Genomic DNA, 26,029 nt, shown 5'->3' with positions numbered 1-26,029 from the left:
TTTGTCAGTTCCAGTATCTTATATTTTCTTTTTTTTTTTAACCAGAATCAGTCAAACTTAGATGTGTTCGTCTGTACTTTACCTGCACATTCAAAACCTGAGTGATTTTCTTTTTTTTTCTTTTTTTTTCCTTTCTTCCTGTTAGAGGGAAGTGGAGAAGGAGATTGATAGGAAGAAAATGAAATCAGAAAAAGAAACAAAACCATTGCAGTCTTCAGCTAACAAAGACTCCCATAAATTGAAGTGAGTATACAGTGGTGGGATGGCAAAAAGATGCATAAAGCTGAGTCTTCCTCAAAAAGGTTAAGGCGAGGAACTGTATCTCCTGTCCTTATGCTTGTGAGTTTGCTTATAACTTAATGTGTCTTCTGAAACTTAATCTGCTGCAGATTTGTCTTTACATCCGGGAACCAAACATGTGGCTATGGGAATATAATTTATTCACCTTTTTATTTGTTGCAGATGTGAAGGTTGGGTGTCACTTATCTATCTTCCTCTGTCTTCTCAACGCTGAGGATTATGGTTCTAATCATTCAAGCATAAGCTGATGTTTCAGTGGCTTGTTGTCTTCCCATACTTGGTTTACAGTGCTGCAAAAGCGTTGAATGTTGTTGCATTTGCCTTGATTTCCTACAGTTGAGATGGGAATGAAGACTTTACTATTTTAAACATGAACTTGTCCATCCTGCAGCTTATGTTGCTGCATGCTCTGATCCATGTATTACGCATAGCTCAAAAAATCTGTTTATGCTGCAAGAAGTTTAGTTGCCAGTTATGCCCATGCTGCTTTTCCTTCTAAGCTGGTAGGCAACCATTTGCACTGCTGTCTTTCAGACCAGATGCAGGAAACAAATCAGTGCAAAAGAATTTTACATTGCTTGAGTTACAAACAGTGTGGTAGACTGCCTGCCTGCGGGATGCAGGAGTCGTTTTCCCTTCTGCAAACTACCATGGTGGTAATCTGTCAGCAGATGATTGCCCTAGATGATCTGGGAGGTGGCAGCTGTTCTGTGGGGAGTAGCATGTGCTTGTTCTGCATGATAGTTTAGGGGTTTCAGGGGATGGCAAGAGGTTGAAGATGGTTGAAGATGTCTCTGGTTGAAGATGTCCCTGCCGGGGGGAGAGGGGGAAAGTGTCGACTAGATGACCTTTAAAGGTCCCTTTCAACCCAAACTATTCTGTGATTCTAGGTGAGTAAGACTTAAGAGTTCAAGCATCAGTTATTTCTGCTTTCATGAGAAATGGAATTAGCCTTAAAATGGTTTTAAAAAGGGAGTTGGACTAAATGATCCTTAAAAGTCCTTTCCAACCCAACCCATTCTATGATACTACGAACTTCTTTTTCTTTGCCCATGTCTTCCTCATTCTGGGTTCTGCTGTCATACTTATTTTGGGGAAGTTTGTGCTCTCACTGCATGAGAAGCAGCAGAAAGCTTTTTGTCAGATTCGTGGTACTTCACATGCATTTAAAGCTCTTAGCCTTTGTAAGGTGAGAAGATGAGGTGAACGCGTTTTGCACACAGAGAAACCGAGGTGCAGACAAGTTGAGTTGCTTGATCAGATTCTTGCCGCAAACAGGTGAAATAGCTGAAAGTGTAGCCCTGAAGTCATGACTCTCGTTCCCATGACTGAGCAGAGAGAGTTCTGGCAGCCTCTTGGGAAAGGATATTCTGCTAAGTGTAACTGAATGTCCATAAATTTCGACTTGGTGATTGTTGCTGTTTTCTTAATTGGACAGGTTCTGATGAAAGAAAAAAGTCATGTGTCAATGCTGATACTGTCTGCTCCCTCAGCTGCTTTTGCTGTCACCAGTGACAGGCTTTGAATTGTACTTATCGGCTGGCTGCTGGTGCACACGGTGTCTGTGCTAGGTGGGACCTGTCTTCTCCCAGCTTGACAACACAGAGGTGGATGTGATGGACATTGCAGAACTCTGGTTTCTTCCCTTGCTGCCGTGTGAGGCTGCTAAACTGGGATGCTTCAGAAGCACATAGGTGTGCAGCTCCCCCTTTCTCTAACTAAACCAACATGATGCAGTGCCAATAAGCTTTTTGCAGTGACTGGCCCAAATTTGTATATGGGTGAAACGCACAAAGCCCAATCCAGAAAACAGAGTTGTATGTATAGGTGAGTAAGGGTAGGGAGCCTTTCCCTTTTCCACTAAAATCATCTCGTTGTCTTTGTCTTTTTTGTATGTGACCTAATGGACACACAGCCAGCATGCCTTTTGAATCATGAAACTGTGGAATTTCAGATGGCCTTCATGGCCAGGAATTTCTCATTTATTCAGCATAACATTTGCAGTGCTTCTGGTACGTCTCCTGAAACTTAACCCATAATTTGCATACCAGTGTACTGCCAGCATTTTGGCTAGCTCTTTGCTAGAGCTAATGCTTCTAGGAGCATGTCTTCAAATGGGCAGTGTCCCTGAGAGGGGAGGCTCATGCATCAGTCACGGGGCACTGCGATCAATTCCTGCTTGCTTGTTGCTTGAATTGGAGGTATTGGATTGGTATGTAGCGTTGAGGTTTGTGTCCTGACAATACGACTAAACTGCTTTTCTGCAGAGAAAACATTGACGTGCTCTTAAAGCACTGAGACTTTGGGGCTAACATTTAGTTGTATGAAGGGATACAGAAGGGCTTTAATTCTGGGGTTCACTCCTCCCTTTTGCTCAGTGAAAATGAGCACCCCTTTTAGCCGTGTTCTGGCTTGCAGAGTGGGAAGGATAAGGATGCGTTTTTGGGGAGAGAGCTGTACCAAGGTAGGGAAGCTGGGGAGCATGTGTGCAGCGAGTAGGGACTGTACCATGGGAAAAGTGGGTTGTGGAAGGCAGGAGAGGACTGTCCTGTGCACAGCAGAATGAAGCAAGATGTGCAATGTCATGCTTCGGTCTTCTCACTGGGTTTAACTTAATTTCCTGCTCTTCTGATGTTGCAATCCATGAGTTGGGATCCACTGTTCGGTGTTTTCCTCGAAACTTTGAGAAGCTGGATAAAAACGATGTAAGTGAGCAGTAGAGAAACAAGGTTTAGAGCTATCTGGTGCTGCTTAAAGCTGCCAGAGTTCCCTGGTAATCCTAACTCCGGATGATCACAAAACTGATATGCCACCGTGTTATTAAATGTGATAGCCTCTGCCATTATAAAGCACAGCATTTTAAGTCTCTCTCACCTGAATCCTCTCAACTTTATAAGTGTTGTGTGGGTGAGCTGGCAAGTCTTAAAGGAACAACTCAGTTAAACTCGGTCAAAGCATATACAGGATCAAGTGTCAGGGTGAGTATTTCTGACCATAGAAGATATCTTCTAGCATAATGGGGAGAGAGAGTCAGTGCTGCAATTCATTTGCCTTGTTGTGTGATTTGTCCCAGGGATTTTAGTTGCTGTTATTACCTCTCTCCCATTTTCAGTGAAAAGAGGCTGTGTTGGAGGGATGCCTTTTTTGCAACATCCTGATATTCTGGTTGCAAGTCCTTACTCCAAGGACAAATCTTATTCCTACTTGAAAAGAAACTTTCTTGTGTGGTGTTGGCAGCTGAGGATGTGGTATCTAATGCACAATGAAATCCCTGAAGTTTCATTTTGCTTTTGTTTGATTCTTTATGTTAACAAGTCCTCTTATACTTCCAGAGAAATTTAAACAGAATTGGTACATGAAGTAACTAAGTTTTTTAAAAAAAACCTACGTTATATGTACACCATATTCACCCCAATTGCTGAATTCGCTTCCCATCTCCAGAGCACCAAAAGCTTTACTTGAAAACCAGAAGAGAGATCTCCTGCTACCGCCACCTCTGCCACCCATGTCTCCTGCACATCCTCCACCAAAGTCAACCAAGATGGCCCAGAAGAGACCCAGAAGTGAGACTGGTGAGCTGCCTGCCATGGATAACACTGCCAGGAACAAGAGCGACCACAAGGATCCTTTGTTCTCCAAGCACAAGAAAGTGGAGAGAAATCACGCTGAATTGCCAAAGGGCATCGAAGTAGGTATCCATTATAACTGGTGGGATGTTTCCTGCAAGTCGTGAGTGCTGTGTGATTGTCTTTAGAAATATGCTCTGAGGATATTAAAAAGGAAGGAAGATAAATGAGCCACCAAAGAAAGCTCTTTGAAGCAATTTTGCTCCTTTAATGGCTGTCTGGGACCATATGTTGCTAGCCCGAAAGCCTGCATTGTAACTTCTCTGCTGACTTTCCATCAGCTGTTTTCATTTCACCAGTGAACAATAGTGTAAAGGGATGACCGTGTAAAAACCCAAGGCAAGAGAATCATGTTTATGGTAGTAACCGTTTCTGACTGTAGGCGACTGCAAGTACAATATTGGCGTAAAAATAAGTGTGTTTACAGAAAGGAGTGGATTGCTTCAAAGTAAGAAACAAGCAACCCGTGGTTTTGGCTGCAGCTTGGATATAAGGTTTTGTGGCTTGCTTACAAAATTATTAATGATCCTTGCAGCTGGATCTTTGCATTTTTTTATTAGAAAATTCAATTATATTCCTGTTTTCTGGTGGCTGGGGGTGTGTGGTCTAGTCTGTTGTTGTGTGTGTTAGGCCAGATTCTGCACACTGTATTAGCTGGCTTCTAACTGCTTGCTTTTTCCTGATAATGGAGTTAGTAACAGAGAATCAACAGTTGCTGTGTGGTTAAGCTGGAATAAGTGTGAATGGATATTACCCATTCCTGCCTTGGCTAGTGGCCATGAAAAATGTTCTGCTTGCAGCCTTACTGCTGTCTTAGCCATTGTGCAAGCAAACCTGTGACTTAATTTCTCAATGCTTGGGAAAAGTTTGAGTGGTATTAAGCCTTACTAGCAGTCAGGTAAGAAGCCAAGTTTCTATTTCTGTTATTGGATGGGGTGCTGGGGAAGAAGGTAAGAAGATGGTGAGAACCTGGAGAGTAAACTGTGCCTGGGACAACTAAATATTTTCTCTTGAAATTTAGGAAAGCCAGGCTTTGGAATTGATTTAGATGTACCTCTCTAACCAGCTTTATCTCTGCTCTGTTTTTCAGGGATCTGTAGGGGATGTCACAAATCCTTTCCCAGTGCCTTCTTTGACGAATGGTACCTCCAAGTCAAGGAGACCTCAACTCAACTTTGAAGAGTAAGTTGTTGTTTTACACCCCTTGTCTGTACTTTCTGAAGACACCAGGCAAGCCTGGCCCTGCAGCCGCCCTGGCTTCTGCTTCCTAATGAGCCCTTCTTTTGGGAGGAAAGAGAGAGGAAGAGATGTCTGAGACCTGCCCTGTACTGTCTTCTCATGCCTGGGACTTACTCCACCCCCCACAAAGCAAAGGTCTCATTACAACAGTTCTTGGCTTGAGGGAAGCTACTCTGGAAATTAGGTACTTTTTAACTCTGAGAGGTGTCTCATGCCTGCCAACAAGTGATGGGTTTTGATTTATGTGTTTCTTGGCAAGCGGCAAATTCCTCTGTGACAAGGTGCTGGGCAGGCAGCTGACTTTATCTTGAGAGGGCATGACTCACTCGTTAGTGTACAGGTGGCTGTGTGCCATTTGCACGGTGAATAGATTATCCCAGTGCACAGAAATGTGTGTCATGATTGAGACCCAAGACCTGTAGAAGCCTTGGTGACCGTATGTCTTGTAAGCAAATAGCTCGAATGCAAGCTCTCTTGGTCCAAGATGACAGTGTGGTACTGCAGAGTTTACTGTATGTTTCAATCAGAATGTGTTTGTGGTATTGTACTTGTGTGATATCCTGCCGTTCCTCAACTACTGTCTTTCCATGGGAGCAAAGAAGTAAACTTGGCCTCATAGTAACCTAACTTCTGGTGGATTTTTATTTCAAAATGTAAGTTTTCAATGTCATTCTAACATACATTTTTTAAGAAATCAATTAACTTTATCTGTGCGTTCAGCTGCTGCGTATTTCTGAACAGGCAGACAACATTCATTTAGTGATTATCATAATTGTAAGGTGTGTTTGATAAGACTGTAACAGGCTTACCAAAACACGACGTTTGGACTCATAGCATCCTATAGATCTGAAGGTAAAATTGATAATTATCCCCCCCTTTTTCTCTGCTTTCTGTTTTTCCACTCTCTGTCCCCAATTCAGACAGCATCCGACAGAATACTACATAGAAGAGGCCAAGAGGCTGAAGCACAAAGCTGATGCAATGGTAAGTCCTGGCCCTGTGCTAAAATGTTAACCTTCTCTTGCATTCGGACCAAATACCTGTGTGCATGTGAATAAGATTCGCTCGCTAACATTACTTCCATACTCGGAGTACGTTCAAGTTATATGTGGGGAGGCTGTCTTTATTTGCCAAATGTTCAGACATTTCCCTCTTGTAAAGACATCTAGGGAATATGCCTGGAGAACGGGATTTGGAATTGACATTGCCTGAGGTTAGCAGGCCTGTTTGCTTTGCAGAGCTATCACAAAGTCCTCGGAAAATACAAGGAACAGTTAGTTTTAAGACAGTTTACTCTGAAACATCAGGATCCTGACAGTAATTGTGTTGCTGGCGAACAAGACTTGGAAGTGCCCTTTGTGGAATGGGACTGACTTTCTCCACTGTGTGCAGTTTAACAGTGTGTAGGAATGAGCGCTTTTTTTTATTGCTAATTATGGCTCAGTCAGATAATGTACATTTGCTAATTGTCGTTTACTTGTGAAAACGAAGTGGGGGAATACTGCAGAGGAAAAGCCTCATCTGCCTTTCATGAGGCAGGCCTCCAAGACCAGAAAATAATATCCAAGAAAAGTGAAGATGGTGAATTACTGGAGTAAAAGATTGAGCAAGAGGAAGAGATACAAATAGCCAGAGCACACAAAGCTGATGACTGGGCCCACATTAGGGCTACTGCTGAGAACCCTTTAATTATCTCCTGGAGGCCCGACTTGCATCTTTTTCTTTCTTGAAATCCTGCCTAACTAGGGAGAAAAAAGGAAATCAGGTACACTTGAGAGAAGTAGTTTTTGTCTTAGTCTAAAAATGAGAATTTTCTTCCCAATAGACCGACAAGACTGGAAGGGCCTTTCAGTACCTAGATGCTGCCCTCTCCTTCATTGAATATGGGATTGCCTTGGAATCAGATGCATCAGCACCAAAATCAGCTCACAGCCTATTCAGCGGCACCATAGATCTCATCAAGTAAGCGGTTTTCAAAGTGCGATGGTTAGGCAGCGTGTTTGGAGGGGAAGGGTTAGTTGCATTGCTTGTTTGCAACTGTGGCCAGTTTGGATTCCCACCATGGAGCAGAGTTCAGGTTGCTGTACAAGCACGAGAAAGACCATCTGGAGGCATCAGAGGCAAATCCTTTGAAGTGCTTCAGCATTGCTTATCAGAAGAAGTAGGCACCGTGTCCTCCTCAGCATTTGAGCCTTGCAGCTGAGGTACACCAGAGGATGCTGGCTATGACAATCAAGGCCACGAAGGAGTTTTTACTTCATACAGGTCTGAAGTTGCTTTTGCATGTGAGCTCAGTAGTATTTAAATTAAAAAAAAGCAAAGCAAAGATATAGCATGTGGAAGAACAGTTTGTGTCCCAAAGGTCTTGTAGCTTGATTGAAGGCAGACTTTGCTGGTTTCTCCCATGTGTCTTTCTACTAGTACACTTTATTGAGGTTTCTTTTAGCAACCTTCCCCATTTAGTTTCACAGCCATTGTAGATGCACGTAGATAATATGACGTATACAAGCAGCACAACCCAAGCAACCATGTATTGGGTAGAAAAGAGGCAGGTATCGGTTATTCATACCGAAATTACAGGTTATATGAGTGTTTTTGAGAGCTGATTTGACTTCTTGCCTTAGAGCTGAAACAGCTGTCAGGTTTGGTTTTTTTTTTTTTTGTGGTAGACTTCAAACTTTTTAAATTACATTGTTTGCTTGATGGACTGTATTTCCAAGATGCTGTTGTTGCTTTATTTTCATAAAGGAGACTTGCTTGTTTGTTGTTAGCCAAAAGAAACATTTCGACTAAGATGTCTGTCTTGTCCAGAAACAATTGAATTCATATTTCACCTTCAGTAGTAGGGGCACCTCTTCTGGGTCCCAGGCCTGTAAGTTAGCGTGTAATCACTGTAAGAGGAGAGTGGGTCGCATAAGGGGTCACATCTGTTCGTGCTGCGTGGAAAACAACGCATTCTGAGACAGTACTCTGCTCAAGATCATACAAAGCACTCAGTGCCAGGACTTAAGAAGTCAAGGCAGGTTTAGGTTTCATGACTTTTGGACTGATGTTAGAGATAACGGCATGCGCTGTTTTTTCATAAACAGCAGGACTTCAGAGCACTGATGGCTGACAAGATTCTGTTTTTTTTGTTTCCTTAGATTCATCATGACATTGAAATCCTTTACGGACTCCTCAGCATCTTCACATGAAAAAATCTTTGCCGTGTTTTGGTTTGTAACTGTTTTTCTCTGCCTTCCTATTCTGTGTTTAGACTCGATAGAGTGAAAGACCCATTACTTTCAGGGGCAAAGGAATGAGTTAAATGGGAATCAGAGTTCCACAAGGGAAAAAACCCACAGAATAAAAACCAGAATGAACTGGAACATCTCTAAAGTGAGCCACATTATCACAAGGGACCACATGTGGAAGGCACAGGCTCTAAAATTTGATCTGCTGGTAACCTGAGAGCACACAAAGGCTTTCACCTAAGGTGAAAGAATGCAATTTGGCTGCCCATGTTTGAGCCATGTAACTGAAGCTGTCACTGAACATAGCTGAGGCACTTCTGGACAGGGGTTTAACGGGCCTGTTGCACCTATAAGAGGTCGGGCACCTGTTTGAATATAACACCAGACATGGCCCGCCCTTGTTTTGTTTTGTGTTGTTTTTTTTTCGCCTTGTGATTTTTTCACAGGGTCCTTTTTTAAGATGAGCAGGAGGAGGAGAAATTCTGAGCTTTCTTGACTTTGCAGTACGGCTGATGTGTGCCTGCCTCTGTCCCACAAGGCTGATGACTGCTGAGCAGGCAGCAGCGAGCATGAACACTGACGCTTGGGTGTGTTTCTGTTCACAGCATGCGCTGCCAGTCCATTCTGCACATGGCAATGTTTCGTTACAAAAAAGACACTGCAATCAAGTATTCCAGGATCCTGAATGACCACTTTAAGGTAGGGCACAGATATTACCAATCTGCCAGCTGGATGGCTGCGGTAGTTACTGATGTTGGCCGAATAGCCCAAATCTAACAAGAGTTCTGTTCCTTGCTGCAGAGTTCTTCCAGAGTAACACAAGCACCTTCTCCATGTGTTGCAAGGTAAGATTTAAAAATACATATGTTGTAATGCGTCTGTAAGGGTGTGAGTGAAAACAATAGCCGGAATATTTGAGTTGCTAACTGCATTTGAGAGCGCCTCACCTCTCGCTCTTTCTTGCCACCTGAAATCACACTGTTAGGGGGCATGAGTATTTTTCTTCTCTCTCTCTCCTGTCTTTTCTCGTTGGAAAGGGGTTGTTTTTGTGTTATGAGGTCCAGAGTTACAGCATATCAAGAAGAGCAGTTCTCCACCAGATAAGCAGATCAGAGCAAGGAAGGTATCGTCACTATGCTGTTTCAAAGCCCCTGTTGTCATCTTTTTTCTGTTAGAGATCCCCTGAGACTTAATGGGATAGCATCCCCATCTCCCTGGCCACTGTCCAGTATGATTATGCCTTCGTCCTGGGGTAGCATAACTTTGAGGTGATACTTCAATATTTGTCTCTTTAGCTTAGTCACCAATTAAGAAAAAGAAACTAATTTTCTAATTTATGAGTTATTGAGCGTTTTGTCCTTTCTATGTATCTACAGCAGCGTTGCTGTGTCTGTGGCAGCAAAAGCAAAGGGCAAGCTGTCACATAACAGTGTTTCACCTGATGCCCTGCAGACTGGGCCTGTGTTTTTACAACAATGAGTAAGAAAGAGTTTTTCTGTGTGCTGTGGTAATTGCATTTGGCAGATAGCTACCTGGTTCCACGTCTGTCCCTTTTAAACTCTGCAGCTGAGAGAGGGTTGTTTGGTCTTTAATATCAATGCTGAAATTCCAGTTATTTTTCTGCTGCCTTGCACAATATAGTTTATTGGGAAGTAAATGGTCTCCCAAGAGCAGTGGTGGAAGCCCTTTCATACCAGGTACTAAAAGTTAAGTTGGTAGAAGTGGTGGGGGTGAAGTGATGTGACGAAGCCAGCCTGTGTCTGGAAGGCGGGCAGCTGACTGCATGTAGCTTCCCTACATCTATAAATAAGTGTGGGTAGGCTGACCTGGCTGCTTTGACTAGCTGCCAGAAAGCTCCAGCCTCTATAAGTGGTGAGCTTCAGCATGCCTGAAATGGAAGTCGTTAGAAAGAAAACACTCAGATAATCTGGTGAAGGCTTCCACAAATAGGTGTAGATTTTGGAAGGTATGGATGGCCCTTTCTGATGTCTGGTTCTGCATTTTCTTTTGTCAAGAGGAGTCCTTAGAGTTGCAAATCACTTCAAAAAACTTGGCCTTGCACTTGAAGGACAATTACTTGTTATGTTGCTGAACACATCTCAGTTTTCAATCCTCCGCTCCATACTGCAGGCCTGGATGATAGCGGATAGCTCCTGGCATAAGATAGTCTTGTGGCAAGGCTTTTAACTCTGAAGTTAAATGTTCACGATGGTGTTTCTTTCTCCTGCAGAAGCACAGGCATGCCTTCTGCTCTTTCTCCAATGTCCTCTCCTGCCGGTTCTGTGAGTTCTCAGCCGGGATCGAATGCTAGCAACTGCAGTGGCAACAGCATTGGCTCTTCAACCACTGTCCCCTATAATATCCCAAGCATCACCTCTTCCTATGTCAACATCACTTCCTGTATCCTCTATGCGTATGATATTTGGGAACAGGCTGATGCACTGGCCAGGAAGAATAAGGGTAAGTTTTTGCCTTCTGGCTTTTCTGTCTTGTGTGTTGTGGTTATGTGTATGTTCTCGCTTAAATCCTAACACTCAATGGAGCAAACACCATACCTAAAGATCAAAGCATTAAATATGTTGAAATAGACAGCTATGGCATATTGGCAGGTTATTGGCAGAGATACTTGATGGTGATATATTGAGGAGTGTTCCAATTAAAAGATTGTCTTGGCATCCTCAAACGTCTAAGAGCTAAGGGATGAGGGTATCAAATGCAGGAAACCAGCCAACTTGCTTCATGGTAACACAAGAAGCGTAAGGGGTTTTTTGCTGTTTGTTTTTCCCTTTGGGGCGCAGAGCTTTTCTGAGTCGGTTCACTCTCTATAAAAACAGCTTTTTGGCCTGTAGCATTGTGTTTTAGTTTGTTTGTCAAACTTCCAGGTATTTTTGTCTTGAAAACGGTGAAACTGGCTTCTCTAACAGAGGATCTGAGCAGCACTTGAATTGGAGTCCTTGCTGGGCACGTGACCAGTATTTGCCGGTAGCATTTCCTAAAATTGCTGCTACTTTTTTTATTTTACAGTTTTGTTAATAAAAAAGTTGTATTGTCCTGTGGTACAAGCAGTGGTGAGTAAGCAAAAGCCCTAGAGTGGGTGCAGTTCTATAACCTGCCATCCCACGTGGCATTTGCAGTGTCATTTTTCATCAAACACAAAGTTTTGTGGGCAAAGGGACGTATTGCCACGGTCTGTTGGCAAACTTGCAAAAGAAAGTAACCATGATGCGCCTGGCTGAATTGTTGGAAGGCTGTAAAAGTACTCATGCTAATGAGGCAGTTGCTGAAATTCAAAAGGCTTTGCAAGTCACCTTTGAATAAAGTAGCTCCAGTTGTTGGCTGTCTTCTGAGCAAATCTGTGCTTGCAGCAGCAATTCATGTGTAGCATTTTGGATTATGTCCTCAAAAGGCTGATAAAAGACTGTCACACAGAAGGCTCAGTGGATACTGCTGGTAAGCCAGAGGAATGAGTCATGGAGGAAGACCTGTAGGGGGGACAGCCTGAGCACAATCTTTCATCAATCAAGAGTAAATTCAAAACCTGCTCTGTGTTGCAGTAAATACTCTCAAGGGAGTGGATCTGTGCAGGAGAACAGTAAATACTCCTGTAGGCTTTGCATTTGCTGTCACTGTTCAGGACGGTGGAGGAGTTCCAGTTCTGATATTTGTTGATATTTGGTGTAATGTACAGGTTCTAAGAGGTACAGAGAGTGAGTACCTAAAACTATTGAAAAGGCCACATCCTTGATTCTTTTATGCAATTCATAGGGCTTAAGAAGAAGAAGAAAGAGCAGTGGCCTTCAGCTATCAAGTTCCCTTAAATGGAGAAGTTAGTGGAAAGCAGTTAGTTATAACTGATGTCCAAGGCACTTGTGCTGAAGTGCTTTCTGGCGGGTCCAAAACTAGGTGCTTCCAGTGCAGGACCCAGCTCCTCACTTCAGAGCAGTGCGTAATTCAGATCATGAGGCTGTAACACGTTGCCTTCTGGCCTCTGATGTTCCACAGCAATGACGAGCAGAGGTTGCATGTGTGCATGTAAAGTCACTCTCCTTTCACGTGGTGCTGTGGTCACAGATCAGATTAACTTCTGTTTGCTCAGGCAGGGAGTTTGGACTCCTCGTCTCTGCTTGCAGCTCTTCCGTTCCCCATGAAGGGAATGGATACCCATTTTGTAAACAAAAGAAGGAAAATCAGGGGAAATGCGTTTTCTGCTTCTGAATTGGAAAGTATTAGAAGGAAAGCGTTGTGTTCTCTGCTTCTGAAGAGTTCCTTGCACAGCCAAGCAGAAATTTTCAGCCTCCAGGTTCAATCTTTGTGTGTAAAAAAGTAGAGCTGAGAATGGCCAGGTTCTCAAAAGGTATCTGGCAAGACGATTGAGGCTGGAGGGACTGGGGTGAGCCCGTGTTGCTGGAAGGCAGGTCACGCAGCAATGTCTTGGAAAGGTGTGATAATTTCCTGTAACTCACTCTCACCTGCCGAGATGATTGCCAGCGCAGAGCAGGGCATTTAGCCTGCCAGCACCTCCCGGCAGGTTCAGATATGCTGCCAGATCCATTTTCTGCCTGTGCCGGAGGAGGAGCACGGTGCCTGAATTTGGTGGCAGGATAGGACTCTGTTAAATCTGCCTGATGTGCCCAGCTGTAAGCAACTCAAATCAGAGCTGTATAGCCTGCCAAGCTATCCAAATTTTTAAACCTGCTCAATTGAGAAATCATGATGCCTTCGACGTTTGAGGATGGATGAAGGAGAGGGACCAGTCCAACGACAGCTGTGTGTGCTTCTGGGCATTGCTCAGAAAGACACTCGAATTTGGCCTGTTTAAAATCTGGGGGAAGCACACAGCACATGTGTGAAGACCCAAACTTTTGCCCACCTACCATGGAGTCTCGACGTCCCTTTAAACCCAGCGGTTGGGGAGGCAGTTCAGTGTATGCAGGTGTGTGTGAGTACGTTTTCCTCTCATGTGCCCTGCCTCGTGTGCTTGGTATGCTTCCCAGCCTTCTAATGTTGCTGAGCTCTTTGCATTAATGCGTTTAATGGGACTTGCCGGCTGACAGTGTGCTGCTGTTGTCGCTCCTTGCTGCCCCCTTGCCTGTCAGACATGCCTGTTACGTGAAACCAACCACATGTTTTCTCTCTCCCTACCCTTTTTCCAGAGTTTTTTGCTGAACTCGGCACAGCGACGTGCGCTCTGGCACTGAACAGTAGCATGACTGAACTGGTACGCTACACTAGACAGGGTTTACAGTGGCTGAGACTGGAAACAAATACGCCTTAACTGGTGCTCCAGGTGGTTAAGTACCTTGAACTTTTTTGCACTTTTGAAGCCTCAGAAACAGTCTGACTTGTTGAATCGTTGGATACAAAGCACCTGCAAGGGAAAATAAGTTAAGGTGGAATGGATCTGGTTACACTGGAAAAACTTTGAATGGTGTTTGTAGGGTAGCGCTTTGCTGCCTTGAAAAAGAAGAGATGGAGGAAAGCCTCGATGATGATGGCACCTTCCTTTAAAACGACAAAGTGCAATAAATTGTCTGAATGGCTCAATGTATTGATGGTCTATAAACATTTCTATTACGAATAACCAGCAGGACAATAATCACACATGAAGAAGTGCCGACAAGAAGGAAATCTGCCTCCAGACGTTATTACGCAACATCCCACAGTCCACAACAGTTGTGTGCCCAGAAGACATGTCAGAGAAGTGTTTTTGCAAGCACGGATGCAATCTTTGGTGTCTTTGTTCCTCAGATGGCAAGTAGCAACCTCATCAGCACCGAACAGCATTATGTTACAGTAAAAACAGCAAATTGGTCTGCCTTGCCAGCTTTCCAACCTAACCCTCTTGCATTTGTCAACCAGCTGCTGTCCTGAGAATTGGGGGAAGCCACTGCCTTCAGCGCTGCAAGTTCACTTTTTAAGTCATTGCTGCTCTGGTCCTCCTCCTTGCCACACACTCGTGCACACACATGCCCTTAGCACTCGAACTATGTTACTTAGGGTCTTGCTTGGTTTAAGGCTTGTAAGCCAAACACAGCTGGGGTGCCAAAATGACCAGGTATGGTTGGAAACAGCTCTACCCCTCTTCTGTGGTGGAGGGACATTGCTCACACTGAGGACTCCTTGTCCGGTTGCTTATTGTCGCTTCAATGGGTGGGGGTGGACAGCTGTACTGGGTCACCGTGGTTGCTTGGACATCGTTCTGAGTCTGAGAGGTTACATGGGGAGGAATCGCTTCTGTTTACGTGGCTGAATGTGGAACATAAGACAAATGTTGCGTTTGGATATTTGCCTGCAACCATTGCTGGTCTCGGTGAATATCTAAGAGCAGGATTTGGTACCAAAGTAGGGCATCCTTCATGTGGGAGATGACTCACTTGCTCTTTCTCAACCAAACTACAGCATGGGCCCAGCGACTTAGAAATCTGCAACTTAGACCACTGGGATCCTGCCTTAGTCTTCCCGCACCTTCAAGGGACTGTCCTTTTACGTTCACTTTATTAAAAGCCATAGTGCATTTCAGGGATAAGCTGTCCTAACCAGTGGAAGAAAGGTCCATGTCCTCCCCCTCCCCGTTTTACCTATCAAACTTCACTTGTGCTCCTTCTCCCTGGGGGAGAGACTGCTCTGAGTAAGCCAGGGACAGAGAGGGGCTCAGCATTAACTGTTTTGTTCTCAGGAAGCGCAGGGATGGCCAGCTGGCCTGAAGTCTTGATGTGCACTTTGGAGCTCAATTCCAGACTAGAGGGTCGATACCTTCTTCGGACTTTATCTTCAATCAAAGCTATTCTTAGGATCACCAGCTGAGGGGGAGGAGGGAAAGAAAAAAGCTTTATTGAACCTGAAAACCTCTGTCGGAGTCTGCCAGAACCGTAGCAGAGTGTTAGGGGTAAGCGTAAGGTGAAGCAGGGACATGAGTGTGTCCCCCCCCCAGTACTTTCACTTGCATACACCCACCTCTCTCCTTGCTGCCAGGCCGGGTTCCCAATGGAGAGCCACTTGCTCACAGCTTGCCTGCCCCAGGGGGACCTGCTGCAAGCCGCGAGGCAGGGTGTGCAACTGCTCCTGTCCTACCTCCAACTCGGTGCAGCCCGCGGGTGCACCAGGTCCTGTCCTCACCTGCCCTTTGGTCAATTTGCTGCCCAGATAGTGATAATCTGTTGTCCTGATCCTAGGAAAGCAAATGCAAGGGTGTCAGGCAAGCAAAGTTGGTAAGAAGACACCCGGTGAAGGCAGATGAACTATTGGCATTTGCTTCTTTACAGTTGGGAAAAGGCAGCATGCGCTCTGCTACCATGTGGAGGCGGTTGTGCAAGGGCTGCTCCCAGTCCCAGGGCAAATTCCCATGGGCTTCGGAGGAAAGGAGATCACGGGCAGTTCGTGTCAAAGGCATGTGGGGGCTATTTGGAGGCTCTCATTTCAAAAGCGATCTGTGGAAGCATCAATACCAAGCTACATAGCAGGAAGCTATGTTTTGTTTCAGGTCATGGAGAAGACTGTTTAAATAATAGGTAATTTTTAAAAAGCCATCATATTTCAACCTTGAGCCAGGTCAGAGGCCTGCAAAGGGTTAGGAAAGATGCTCATTGTTTTTACTTGGGCCTGTTCAGGCCTTTAAAAAAAAAAAAAACAAAAAACAACAAAACAAAAAAAAAAAAAACCCAAAACAAACCACAAACAACCCCCAAACCAAAACATAGCAGTGGAGGAAATAGCATTTGCCATTAGGAAAGAAAACCATGAATCCAAGAAAAAACAGCGGTGATGGTTGAGTCCCAGAAGGAGAGGAGGCAGCTATGGTGGCAAAGCAGCATCATTTCCATGCAATATTTACTTAGAAGAAATAATACACGTGTTGAAATTGTCAAATGTTCTATTTTTAAGATGCCATTTATTTAATAGCTGAAAGCCCCACTTACATGGAGATGAAGATTTCTTCTCTAACAGGAAGTCAAAAGTCTGACTGCAATGTCCTTGTTTTTGGTTTTGTCCTCTCCCCTCCCTCTTGGTTCCCATTATAAATCTGTACACCTTAAGCTTATTTGGGGGATGTATGTCCCTCTTGTTAATAACTTTTTTCCTGCCCTGTGTGTGATGGAGTTTCCGAAATGGTTGATTCATTCATCTGGGGAAATAAACAATAAATGAAGTAGCCTGTGTTATGAGTTGTTGCAAGAGTCCTCGTGTTCTCAGCTTTTTGTAGAGAAATTGTAATTTGCCTTTTCTCTCGGAATGGTCTTAGTGTTTCCCTTCTGAACGAGGTTTAAGGATGAATTTCTATACAAGAAATGTCTGTTTCAATTGCTCCCCTGTTTATCGCCCCTTGTCCTTTCCTTTAGGAACAAGAATGGGTGCAAATCTAGATGCTCAGAGTGGCAGGAGGATCACGCCTCAAGACATCTGCCTCCTGTCCTCCCGAAAGGGATTCAGGGAAGATTGTGCTGGGGTCAGCTTCTGAGAGCTGCCAGAGCCTGGCTCTGAGCACTCGCTGACCGGAAAATCCCACGGGTTGGTTTCATGCAGTTGAACAAGTTAAATAAGAAAACAAGGAGACAGGGCACACAAATGGCAGTTGAAGCGTGCTGCTTTGCGTGTGCCACAAAGGTGTTGCAGGGCACAGTGCTGGGAGGAAGGTCTGCTCAAGTTGAGTTCATGGATACGTTTCTGAAGTGCTGCAAGGAGGATTCACCTCAGGGAATCCCACAGGATTTCATGCCCCATGGTAGCTCTGCTTCTCATTGGTTAAGCAGGGTGGTCTCTTTGCAATGGCCTTACTCTTGTTTGGGGCTTTTCCCACTTTTTGTTTTATGTCGGGCAATGTAACTGTTCTTGGAAGAATGGTTTTTGCATCTCTCTGTGCACGATTGTGCTAAAATTCATGCATATCATTCAGGTCCTTTCTGCAATAGGCATTGCACCTAAGATGGTTGCTAATAATGGATGTGGTTTTCTAATGTAGTAAATTGTAGGGTATGCTGAAACCTGTTTTAATACCCACTAGATATGTTGCTGTTACAGATGTATATAGCAATGTAGACTTTTTTTGGTCACTGCACGCTGAAAATCCCAATGGCAAAATTGGAATTGAAGTATGAATAAAAGGAAAAAATACCTAGTTAGTTAAAAAACAAAACAAAAACAAACCGAAATGTACCCAGATGAGCATCTGCTGGGATTTTTAGCTACAGACTAGACAGGAGGAGCTCGGTGGCGTGTTTGCTCAGGCGAGGTGGGACTGGGACTCGATTCACTGCCATCAATTAGTGTTTCAAGTGGCATGAAACCAGGTCAGCCCCAGGCTGATTAAAAGGTGCGTGGAGGGTAAGAAAAGAGGACGGGAAGATAGCTTGTGGTTGTGGACGTATGTATGTGGATTAAGCATCTGTGAATTTTGTTCTGGTTTCGGTGGGTCGTGAGGGGTAATTGGACACGAGCTGTCCTGTCTGCCGGCCAGGGTGGAGCTGGTTTTCCTGTGTCGCTCTCGTCCTCTGTCCCACCATTTCCTACCCCCTTGTGCCCCAAAAAGTATGTTTCACACACTCCTTGCTTGAGGCAAAAGCAAGGAGGGTTAGTTTTGGAGGTGGGAATGGAGATGGGGAGTGGAAGGAGGGATGCAGAGGAAGGGCGTGCGATGTGCCAGCAGGGAGGTCATCCAAAAGCCAGGGCGTGAGAAGGGGGAGCAGGCGGCCATGGGGCTGCAGCAGGTTTTGACCATCCTGCTCATCTTTCTGCCCTGGGGCAGCGCCCCCCCTTGGCTAAAAGGGTCAAAAATATTTTGGGGTGGTTTTCCAAGAATATTTTGTTGTTGTTGTTTGGTTATTTATTGAGCCTTTATTGACCAAACCTAATTTTGCACCTGTGTTTAAGTTGAGGTTTGTTATACGTTATAGATTAGCTTGCTTTCTCTCTTTGGCTTGGCTTACCCTTTTCAAAGGCAAACGTTATTTTTGGCAGTTTCTCAGCCCTATGCTGCTCTCCAAACACTAAAATAGCCCATTGGCAGCCTGTGCTTTCTTTATATTAATTGCACTTTTACTGACCCCCGTCACTACCCAAAACCAACAGTGTTCCTGGGCCATCATCAGCATTTCTGAATGTGTTTTTGTAAACTTTGCGTTCCTGAAACAAGGACTCGTGCATGTTACAATGGCAGCGTGCGATCACTGCTGGTTTGCGATGTGTTTTGTCAAGGTACAGGGTTCCTGGAATTCCCACTGGGTTTTTCTCCTCTCCTACTCAGTATTGCTGAACTTAAGGTTTTCTTTGGGTCCAGCATTTCCTATCATAGCAATACAGCAATGTTGTCCGCTTCTGTTGAGCCAGCCAAACTGCATCCCAACCGATAGCTTTTTTCTGTTCTCTTTCAATAGTTGAAGCCGTGTATCAGCCCGTATGTGGTCTGTGGCAGCTGAAAGGTATTTCTGAAAGTTGCTCCAATCTGTGCAATTTTTTGCTTGTTACACGTGAGGTGCAGCAGGCTCTGAACTTGCTCATGAGCTTTCCTCGCTGTTCAGAGAAGAGCTAGTTAGGCTTTTGCTTTGTCTTATTTTTCCGGAGGGCGTTGGGAGAGAGAGTTGAGCAAGATGCAATCTGCAAAGCAGAGCAGGAGCTGAAGGTTTTGTGGGTGGTGTTTTCTTTGCGATGTGAATGTGTACGGTAGTGCGGTGGGCGCTGGCAGGACTCGTGTCATCAGGTCTCTGGGCAGTACGTGAATTGTGGCATGCTGGTCAAGCCACTGCCCGTCTGTTCAGCTGCCAGCCTTGCATTTCTGGGTCATTTCTGTGGGATTTCTATTTCAACTGTTACCATACAGGGTTGGGATTTTTCTTTTTTCACCCCGCTTTAGGCATCATCTTAGAGTGTAAACAAAACTGCAATTCTCAGTGAGAACGTCCTTAAAAAGTAACTGTCAGGTTTCCTGAGCACAGAACATTGGTCTTAAATCTGTTAAATGGTCCATGTCCCGTGGGGAGTGACACGCCAGTCATCCCTCTCGCAGCAGCTCTTCCCGTGCTGGCACACCGCGGTGGCCCAGTGACGGGAGAGGTGCGACGTCTTAGAGCCCCATGGAGAAATGAGGACGCCAAACCTCTTGCAAAATGGAGTCTCCAGTGGGTAAAGATGTGCAAATAAGTGAGGGGAGGAGACTGATGTGTTTGGCTTCAGCACTGAATCCACACTCTGAGGCTTCTGTGAATTAGAAGTATCTGCCTTTTATAGTCCATGAAAAAGATAAAAATCAGATGTGTGATACAGCTTAAAAAAAAAAAAAATCTCCCCAAAGATACTGTGCCACCAATCTTTTGTTTGTCTTCTGTATTGAGGATGAATTGCTGCGTGTGTGTGTGTATGTATATATAAAATTAAAATATGAATTTTGACTTGTTTGTCTTCAAGTTCTTCAGATGAAAGAGATGTTGGTCAAAATTGTAAAGACGAAATTAAAAGCGAGCTGCCTGGGGGAGGGGGTGTTTCTTGTTTTGCTGAGATGTCTCGCCCTCCTCTGTGCTCTGCTCACGCACAGTTGCACAAGCACAGCCCCTGGGTGCAGCTTTGCTCGGAGGCGAGGGCTGGTGTGGCCATGCAATTTGTGATCATGCCACGCATCTTCCTTGGTATGCAGTTGCATTTCTTAAAATATTCGACAGCACGAACTTGTCACTGCCTTCACCTCATTGCCGCTTTTTTGAGGGAAGATATCAAAATGTTGCATTTCAGGTTTTTTAACCTTGAAGTTTGAAATTTGGGTGTTCATCCTGATGAGACCGTGATGATGGGATTCATTTTTGTAAGTACTACTCTGGCAAAATATTCAAGCGTGTTTCCAAATCCCATTTATTTTGCCTGAGTGTGGGGTATGTTTTACTGGCACAAGTGTCTTCAGAAGCTCTAGATACCTGGTACGTATGTATTTTCCTTTTTTTCTCTCCTCTAATGGTACATGCGTAGTAGTCCGATGCTGCCCTCTGTCTTTTGGTTTATAACCCGAAAAAGAAAACAGAATTAGTCTTTTGTTTTACTGGTGCCTTTTGTCTGACAGCTTTGACCTTCTTTCGGTGAGGAAGACTTTAATTAAGGGCAGTAACTAACCTTCTGCTAAAGCCCAGTCATCAGTAGGTGTGAATCAGCAGCACATGAGTGCAGGGGGATGAATCTCAGCATAACCCCAAGGGGTTGGAGATAGCAGTGCCCCAGCTAACAACTTCAGCAGGGCTGGGCTGTGTGTTTCTGTGGCCACTGGCTTTACAGAGCAGGGCAAGTGTATGCTCACATCAGCTTTCCTTTTTCCCCTCTGAGAGGCTGTGGTGGAGGGAGTGTCGGCACGCCTTGGAGCAGCGTTGTTGGCATGCCTTGTAGCAGCGTTGGTGCAAGGTGAAATGGGCTTTGTCTGAAAGCCAAAGTGCGTGTGTGTGCAGGCGTTGCAAGGAGGAAAAGAGAGTGTGTGGAGCCAGAGGGGCTGGCCCTTGGGGAAGCGTGAACTCGTAGATCTTTGGCGGTAATTAGATAAGATGGATTATGGTTAGCTGGTGTAGGGGTGCTCCAGCAACCACATCAGGTGTGGAGTGATTAAAAAGCAAGGAAACCAGCCTGGGGGGAAGCAGACCAAGGTGTGAGTTGCTGGGAAAGAAGCGGTGAGAGAGAGAGAGAGGCATGGCAGTCTCTCGGAGGTAAAAGGAAGACCTTGGGAACCAAATGGGAGTAGCGAGAGCAGCTAGGATGTCCACTGAGGACAGGAAGAAAGAAGGGCTCTTTGGCTCTGCTTTTCCATTCCTGTCCTTTCTGTCCTGCATTCACCAAGATTTTGGCTGGGGAGCTGGCATCTGCTTGGACAAAAGAAAAGTGAGAAGCAGGAGGAGAAAGTTGCCATGTGGCTTAACGTGCAATGACAATGTGACATCTAAATGCACTGATATTGGCAGCTGTAATGTGCTGTTTGTTTCATCTGGCGGCTGTTCATTTGGAGATCTGACTTGGACTGTGTCAGGACAGTTCACGGCTTTGCAATTACTTTCTTCCAGCAGCCCGTGCTGAGTTAGGTGTACTGAAAATGTGTGTAGGGGAAGATAATTTGCTTACGATTCTTGGCCCAAGTTAAGTCTTACCCATCAAGCAAATAAGGACACAAAAATGTTTCTCGTTGGCTATTGAACCAGAGCCAAGCCTCGCCGCCACTCCCAGGAATGGCTGTAGCTGTGTACTTGCAAGCTTAGACTATTAATTTTCAAGACCGTTAATTTAATAAGCATGAGAGAAATTATCCTGTGGGACGCTGCCAGGTAGCAGGGGCGCTTCAGAAGTCAGGCAGGCAGCCGTAGCCACGCACGCGTGCATTCTCTTCATCACAGCCCAGTGTACATGTGTCTTATTATCTCTGTCAGGACGCTGGCTGCCGCACCACCTGATGTAGGTTGTGTGCACTCATTGAAAGATTGAGTCACCATTTCAGTGCAAAACTTATGGCAGGTGTGTATCTGCATGGGCTTTTTGCTTGAAGTGATGGAACACGATAATCCCTGCAGACCAGACAAGTCAGATGGCAGAAATTACAAAGCTGCCTGTTGACTTTTTGTGTGTGTGTGTGTGTGCTGGAACATGTTGAAAATGAAACTGGAATCCAAGGAATTGCGTTAAAATGCCGTGAAGTGGCAGCAACACCAACCATGCTGACAGAGCCAGGAAAGAATTACAAATATAAGGTTCATCTCCTGGCTAAGAGTGCTTTATTTGCTGCCAGTTCCAGTCAAGAGAACATGCAAAGGTTCAGAAAATAAATACAGATGTGGTAAAAGCAGCCAGCAAAAAAATTTAAGTGGAGCGTCTGGAATAGAGTACTTGGGTTTGCAGAAATGTGCACTGCAGCGGTGTTCAAAATAGTTTTAAAAGCAGTTTCAGCCTAAATGAAGATAGAAAGCCCCATTTAACTGTGGGACTAATATGGAGTTACGGACTTTCCAAGCATTTGTTCTACTTAAGCTTGACCAGGTTAATTGGCTGAATTTTTATCACCCGATGACATCTTATTTGTAAAATGGGTCTCCGTGTCATTTGGTGTCGCAGCCGTGGTCCCATCACACAAGATCACACGGCGCATCCTGCAGCAGTCTCAGCAGACGGAGCAGACAGGCAGCAAACGAGGGAAACACAACCGCTTCTGTTTCTCATTGTGGTTCAGGGCGGTTACATTGGGTTGGAGTTGTTGGGAAGCTGCGCCATCAGTGTTGCATTTTGAGCACTCAATTTCATCTTTAACAAACCTTTCTTTACTTAGGAGTTTCCCCGAGTCGACGGGGCCTGCCCCCGTTCCTCAGTGTTTGCGGTTTGTAGATGGTTTTGCCTGTTGACAGGAATTTTCTCATGCAGCTCATTTCTAACTCCTATAAGAGGTGGAATCACTCCAGAGTCAAAATGTTGTTGCAAGTGGCGGTGAGACACAGAACTGAGGTCATGCAGTTGGGATGCAGGAAGGCATCCCGACTTTAGGGAAGTGCATACACAAGCTCAGAGCAGCAAAGTAATCTCATAAAATTTCCTGGGGCTTTGACAGTCTTACTGCTGCTGGATTGTCTGCATCTCTCTTGCTGGCACTTGAATGCAGTCGGATTGAGCACAGAGTGCTGGTTTCAGAGCCTGCTGCAAGTCATGCTGGTGGCAACTGTGCTTTTATTTAATTACCTTCCCACTGCTCTAAAAAAAGTGTCTTACCAAGACAAGGAGCAAGAAAAGTTCCTGGGTTCTGATGAGTAAATTGTGCCTGATGTGTTCAGTCTCCCTACGTGCGTGCATGCTGCGAGGGTTAAGAACGCTGACGCTGGAATAACTGCCTCCGGATCCCACTGTAGGTGAAAGCAGATCCTGGAGACAGACACGGGATCCCTCCAGCGCCTGGCTGGCATCCTTGTTACCTCCTGCTTCCCTGCAGCAGCCCGAGGCAGTGGGTTGGTTGCCTGTTGGTTGTGCTGCGTAAACACAGGGTGCGCGCAAACCCTCTGCGAACGCTTGGTTGGTTGCAGGGCTGCATCCCCCTCTACAGGCAGACGTTTGGGTGAAATAATTTTCTCTCCACCCCTGTTCAAACAGGCGGAAATAGTCTTTCCGATGGGATTAAGAGTGCATGCGTGTATTTTGTTTATGGTTTAAAATATGCAAGTAGCACATGCGTTGCCTTCTAAAGTCTTCTGTCCACGTCTGAATGTTTTAGCAGTTTTGCTGCAAGCGTGGCTCTCTTAGGAATGAGATGGCTTTGGGGAACGGCAATATTAAAAAGTAATCAAAGCTGTGAAAGTATAACCAAATTCTCACAACCCTCTTTGAATGTAAACAATAAGGTATGAATTTAAGATTATTTTGAGAAGACATAATTTACAAAATTGAAATAAACACGAAGACATGCAAGATCCTTGCATCATCATGGTGTTATGGTGTGTCCTAAAAAAATACAATCAGAAATTACTATTTTAATGTAGCAAACGGAAACCTGACTTAAAGAGAAATCTTTGTCTTTGTATTGATCTTCCATACGTAAAAGTGCTCAGACTAAAATGTCCTGAAGACAAACACAACGCGTGGACCTTGGCAGCCGTATGGTTTGGAAGGAATTGGGAAGCCACAGTCCCAAGTCCTGAGGTGAGGAGCAGCGGCGTGCGTGAAGGCTGCTGTGAGGCAGCAGGAGAGCTGAGATGGGAGGCGACATGTCCCAGAAGCTGGGGCGGCAGCAGGGTGACCCGTAAGCACTGGCTGCGCACCAGTGTGACTGGAGATACAGGGCCAAGGGGGCTGGTCGGGAGTGGTCGAGTCTGGTCTTGCTCCTCCCAGAAACCCATGACGGTGTTCAAATCAGCAGGCTGGAAACTTGGACGTGAGTAACTGTGACCGCACTTGATTCTTACAAACTGATTTTTTCTATGTGTTTAAAGGATGTTCTAACGGACATCTTTGGGTTCATGATTTTTATGGGTCAGTTCAAGGCTTTTAGGTGCAGGAAAAACATTAACAGAAGCAGTAACAATTTGGGATTCGGGATCATTTGGGATCAGAAGTTGCATCTAAACATGATGCACGATTTCCTGAGCTTGGATGTTTAAATACTTTGCTATAGCAAATCCCGAGTTTAGTTCTAAATTAGACGATGCGGTGGGAGTTAGGGCCTGCTGCCACTGGAGGGCTGCCTCACCACGGGGAGCCAGGGTGGGCTACATTCTCCCCTCAGCCTTGGGGGGGTGGGGTACTTCTTTGTCATCATTATCCTGTTGCCAGTAAGAAGAAAAACGAGTTTGCTGGTGTTAAATGACGAGGGCTTTATATGCAGGTAAGTCATTACTTTGTTGCCACAGTAATCCTACGCTTTTTTAAATTTTTGATATTTTGACATCATTATCACATTTCTACAGTTCTGTACAAAATATTTGTAGTTCTGGTGCTATCTAAGATTAATAACGTGGACACCGCTATACTGGCAAGAGGGTTGTTCCTTGTAAACCTTTTCTGCAGTTTTCCCGCCAGCCCTTAACAATACGCCTCGGAAGCCCGAGCACAAATAATGTTGGGGGGGAGGGTTGCGTACGAATTGAACTACAAGAGAAGTGTCTGTCTTACAGTCGTGTTCAGCCCTAGTGCCACTTGATTTCCAGCTATGGGGTTGACAGCAGAGCTCCTCCCACACCGCAGGGAATCCCACTGCATTTGCTGTAACCTTATTTCCCTGCTGAACACCCACGTCTCCCTTTGGTGCCTGGAAGGCGACGGCTGTCAGTGTGGTCCGGATGCGTGTGAGTTATTCACAGGCTGCACCCTTGGGTGCTAGCACTTTCCCATCAAGAGGAGAAAAGTATCAACTGGCACACAGCACCCCCAGGCAGCTTGGTTTCACAGTCAGTACTACTTTGTGGAAAATCTTCCCCCCACTCCCCCTCAAGTTTTAGTGTTATCCAGGACATCCATAGAAAAACGTGTTTGTTTCCAGAGAGGGAACCTGCACCTCTTGGTTCCAGCCCTCCTAGCCAGGTCAAGAGCCACAACGGTGTCAACATCCTTGCCGGGGGGCAAGGGCAGGAGCAGGGTGGTATGGTTTGCAGCCGTAACGCAGGATTTTCTCTGCTGACAAAGGTTTCCGGTTGGGAATTATACTTCAGGAATGACCTCTCAACAGAAACTTGCCTTTGGGGGGGTAGTTACTACAAATTTTATTTGAAGACTTGAGAATTCCAGTATTCTAGTGGGTAAGCTCAGGTCAAGAATCTTTTCAGCTTTCTAACGAGTATATTAGCTTGAGAAAGTACATTGAAAGACAGGTTTCAGACCAAGTACCTGCTATTTCCACTGCTGCCAGCAGTCCCTTCGGACATGGGCAGTGAACTTCTCTGCTCCACTTCTCTTAGTGTGCAACAGGGATGTCGTTACCTTCTAAAACTTGAGACGCTTTGTGTTACAAAGCTCTTACACAATTAGGAAATGTTTAAGACTACATTCCCGAAAATAAGTTACATTAAATGGCACTCGAGTCCTTCAGAAAATGCGTAGCAGGGCTGTTGGGTAAGGCTCAGCAGTACTAACTGCTGCTCTCTCTCCTCACCCCATGCCTGGTTTACAGTTCAATAATGAGTCCCTGTACCAGTTGCCTCAAATGATTCTGAAATT

At 45.1% G+C, this 26,029-nt stretch overlaps 2 protein-coding genes across 2 annotated transcripts in view; both read left to right on the top strand.

Moving 5' to 3' along the window:
• The window catches only part of LOC309671216 (AF4/FMR2 family member 1-like), a gene marked incomplete at its 5' end in the record, with an annotated part of 38,371 nt that extends 24,465 nt beyond the window's left edge, over window positions 1–13,906 (top strand). Inside the window, 10 exons of the mRNA XM_082482421.1 lie at window positions 152–243; window positions 3,742–3,988; window positions 5,017–5,108; window positions 6,086–6,149; window positions 6,991–7,127; window positions 8,309–8,380; window positions 9,004–9,097; window positions 9,200–9,243; window positions 10,629–10,858; window positions 13,552–13,906. Of these exons, the coding sequence (XP_082338547.1) occupies window positions 152–243; window positions 3,742–3,988; window positions 5,017–5,108; window positions 6,086–6,149; window positions 6,991–7,127; window positions 8,309–8,380; window positions 9,004–9,097; window positions 9,200–9,243; window positions 10,629–10,858; window positions 13,552–13,673 (1,194 nt within the window). The 3' untranslated portion in view covers window positions 13,674–13,906. The remainder of the gene's footprint in view (window positions 1–151; window positions 244–3,741; window positions 3,989–5,016; window positions 5,109–6,085; window positions 6,150–6,990; window positions 7,128–8,308; window positions 8,381–9,003; window positions 9,098–9,199; window positions 9,244–10,628; window positions 10,859–13,551) is intronic.
• LOC309670951 (kelch-like protein 8) overlaps window positions 1–26,029 on the top strand; it is a gene marked incomplete at its 5' end in the record, with an annotated part of 421,963 nt that overhangs the window by 220,357 nt on the left and 175,577 nt on the right.

This window comes from Vanellus vanellus (genome assembly GCF_965231255.1).
Source record: "Vanellus vanellus genome assembly, chromosome: 4".
Taxonomy (NCBI): Eukaryota; Metazoa; Chordata; class Aves; order Charadriiformes; family Charadriidae; genus Vanellus; species Vanellus vanellus.
This window is presented reverse-complemented; position numbering and strand designations above follow the sequence as displayed.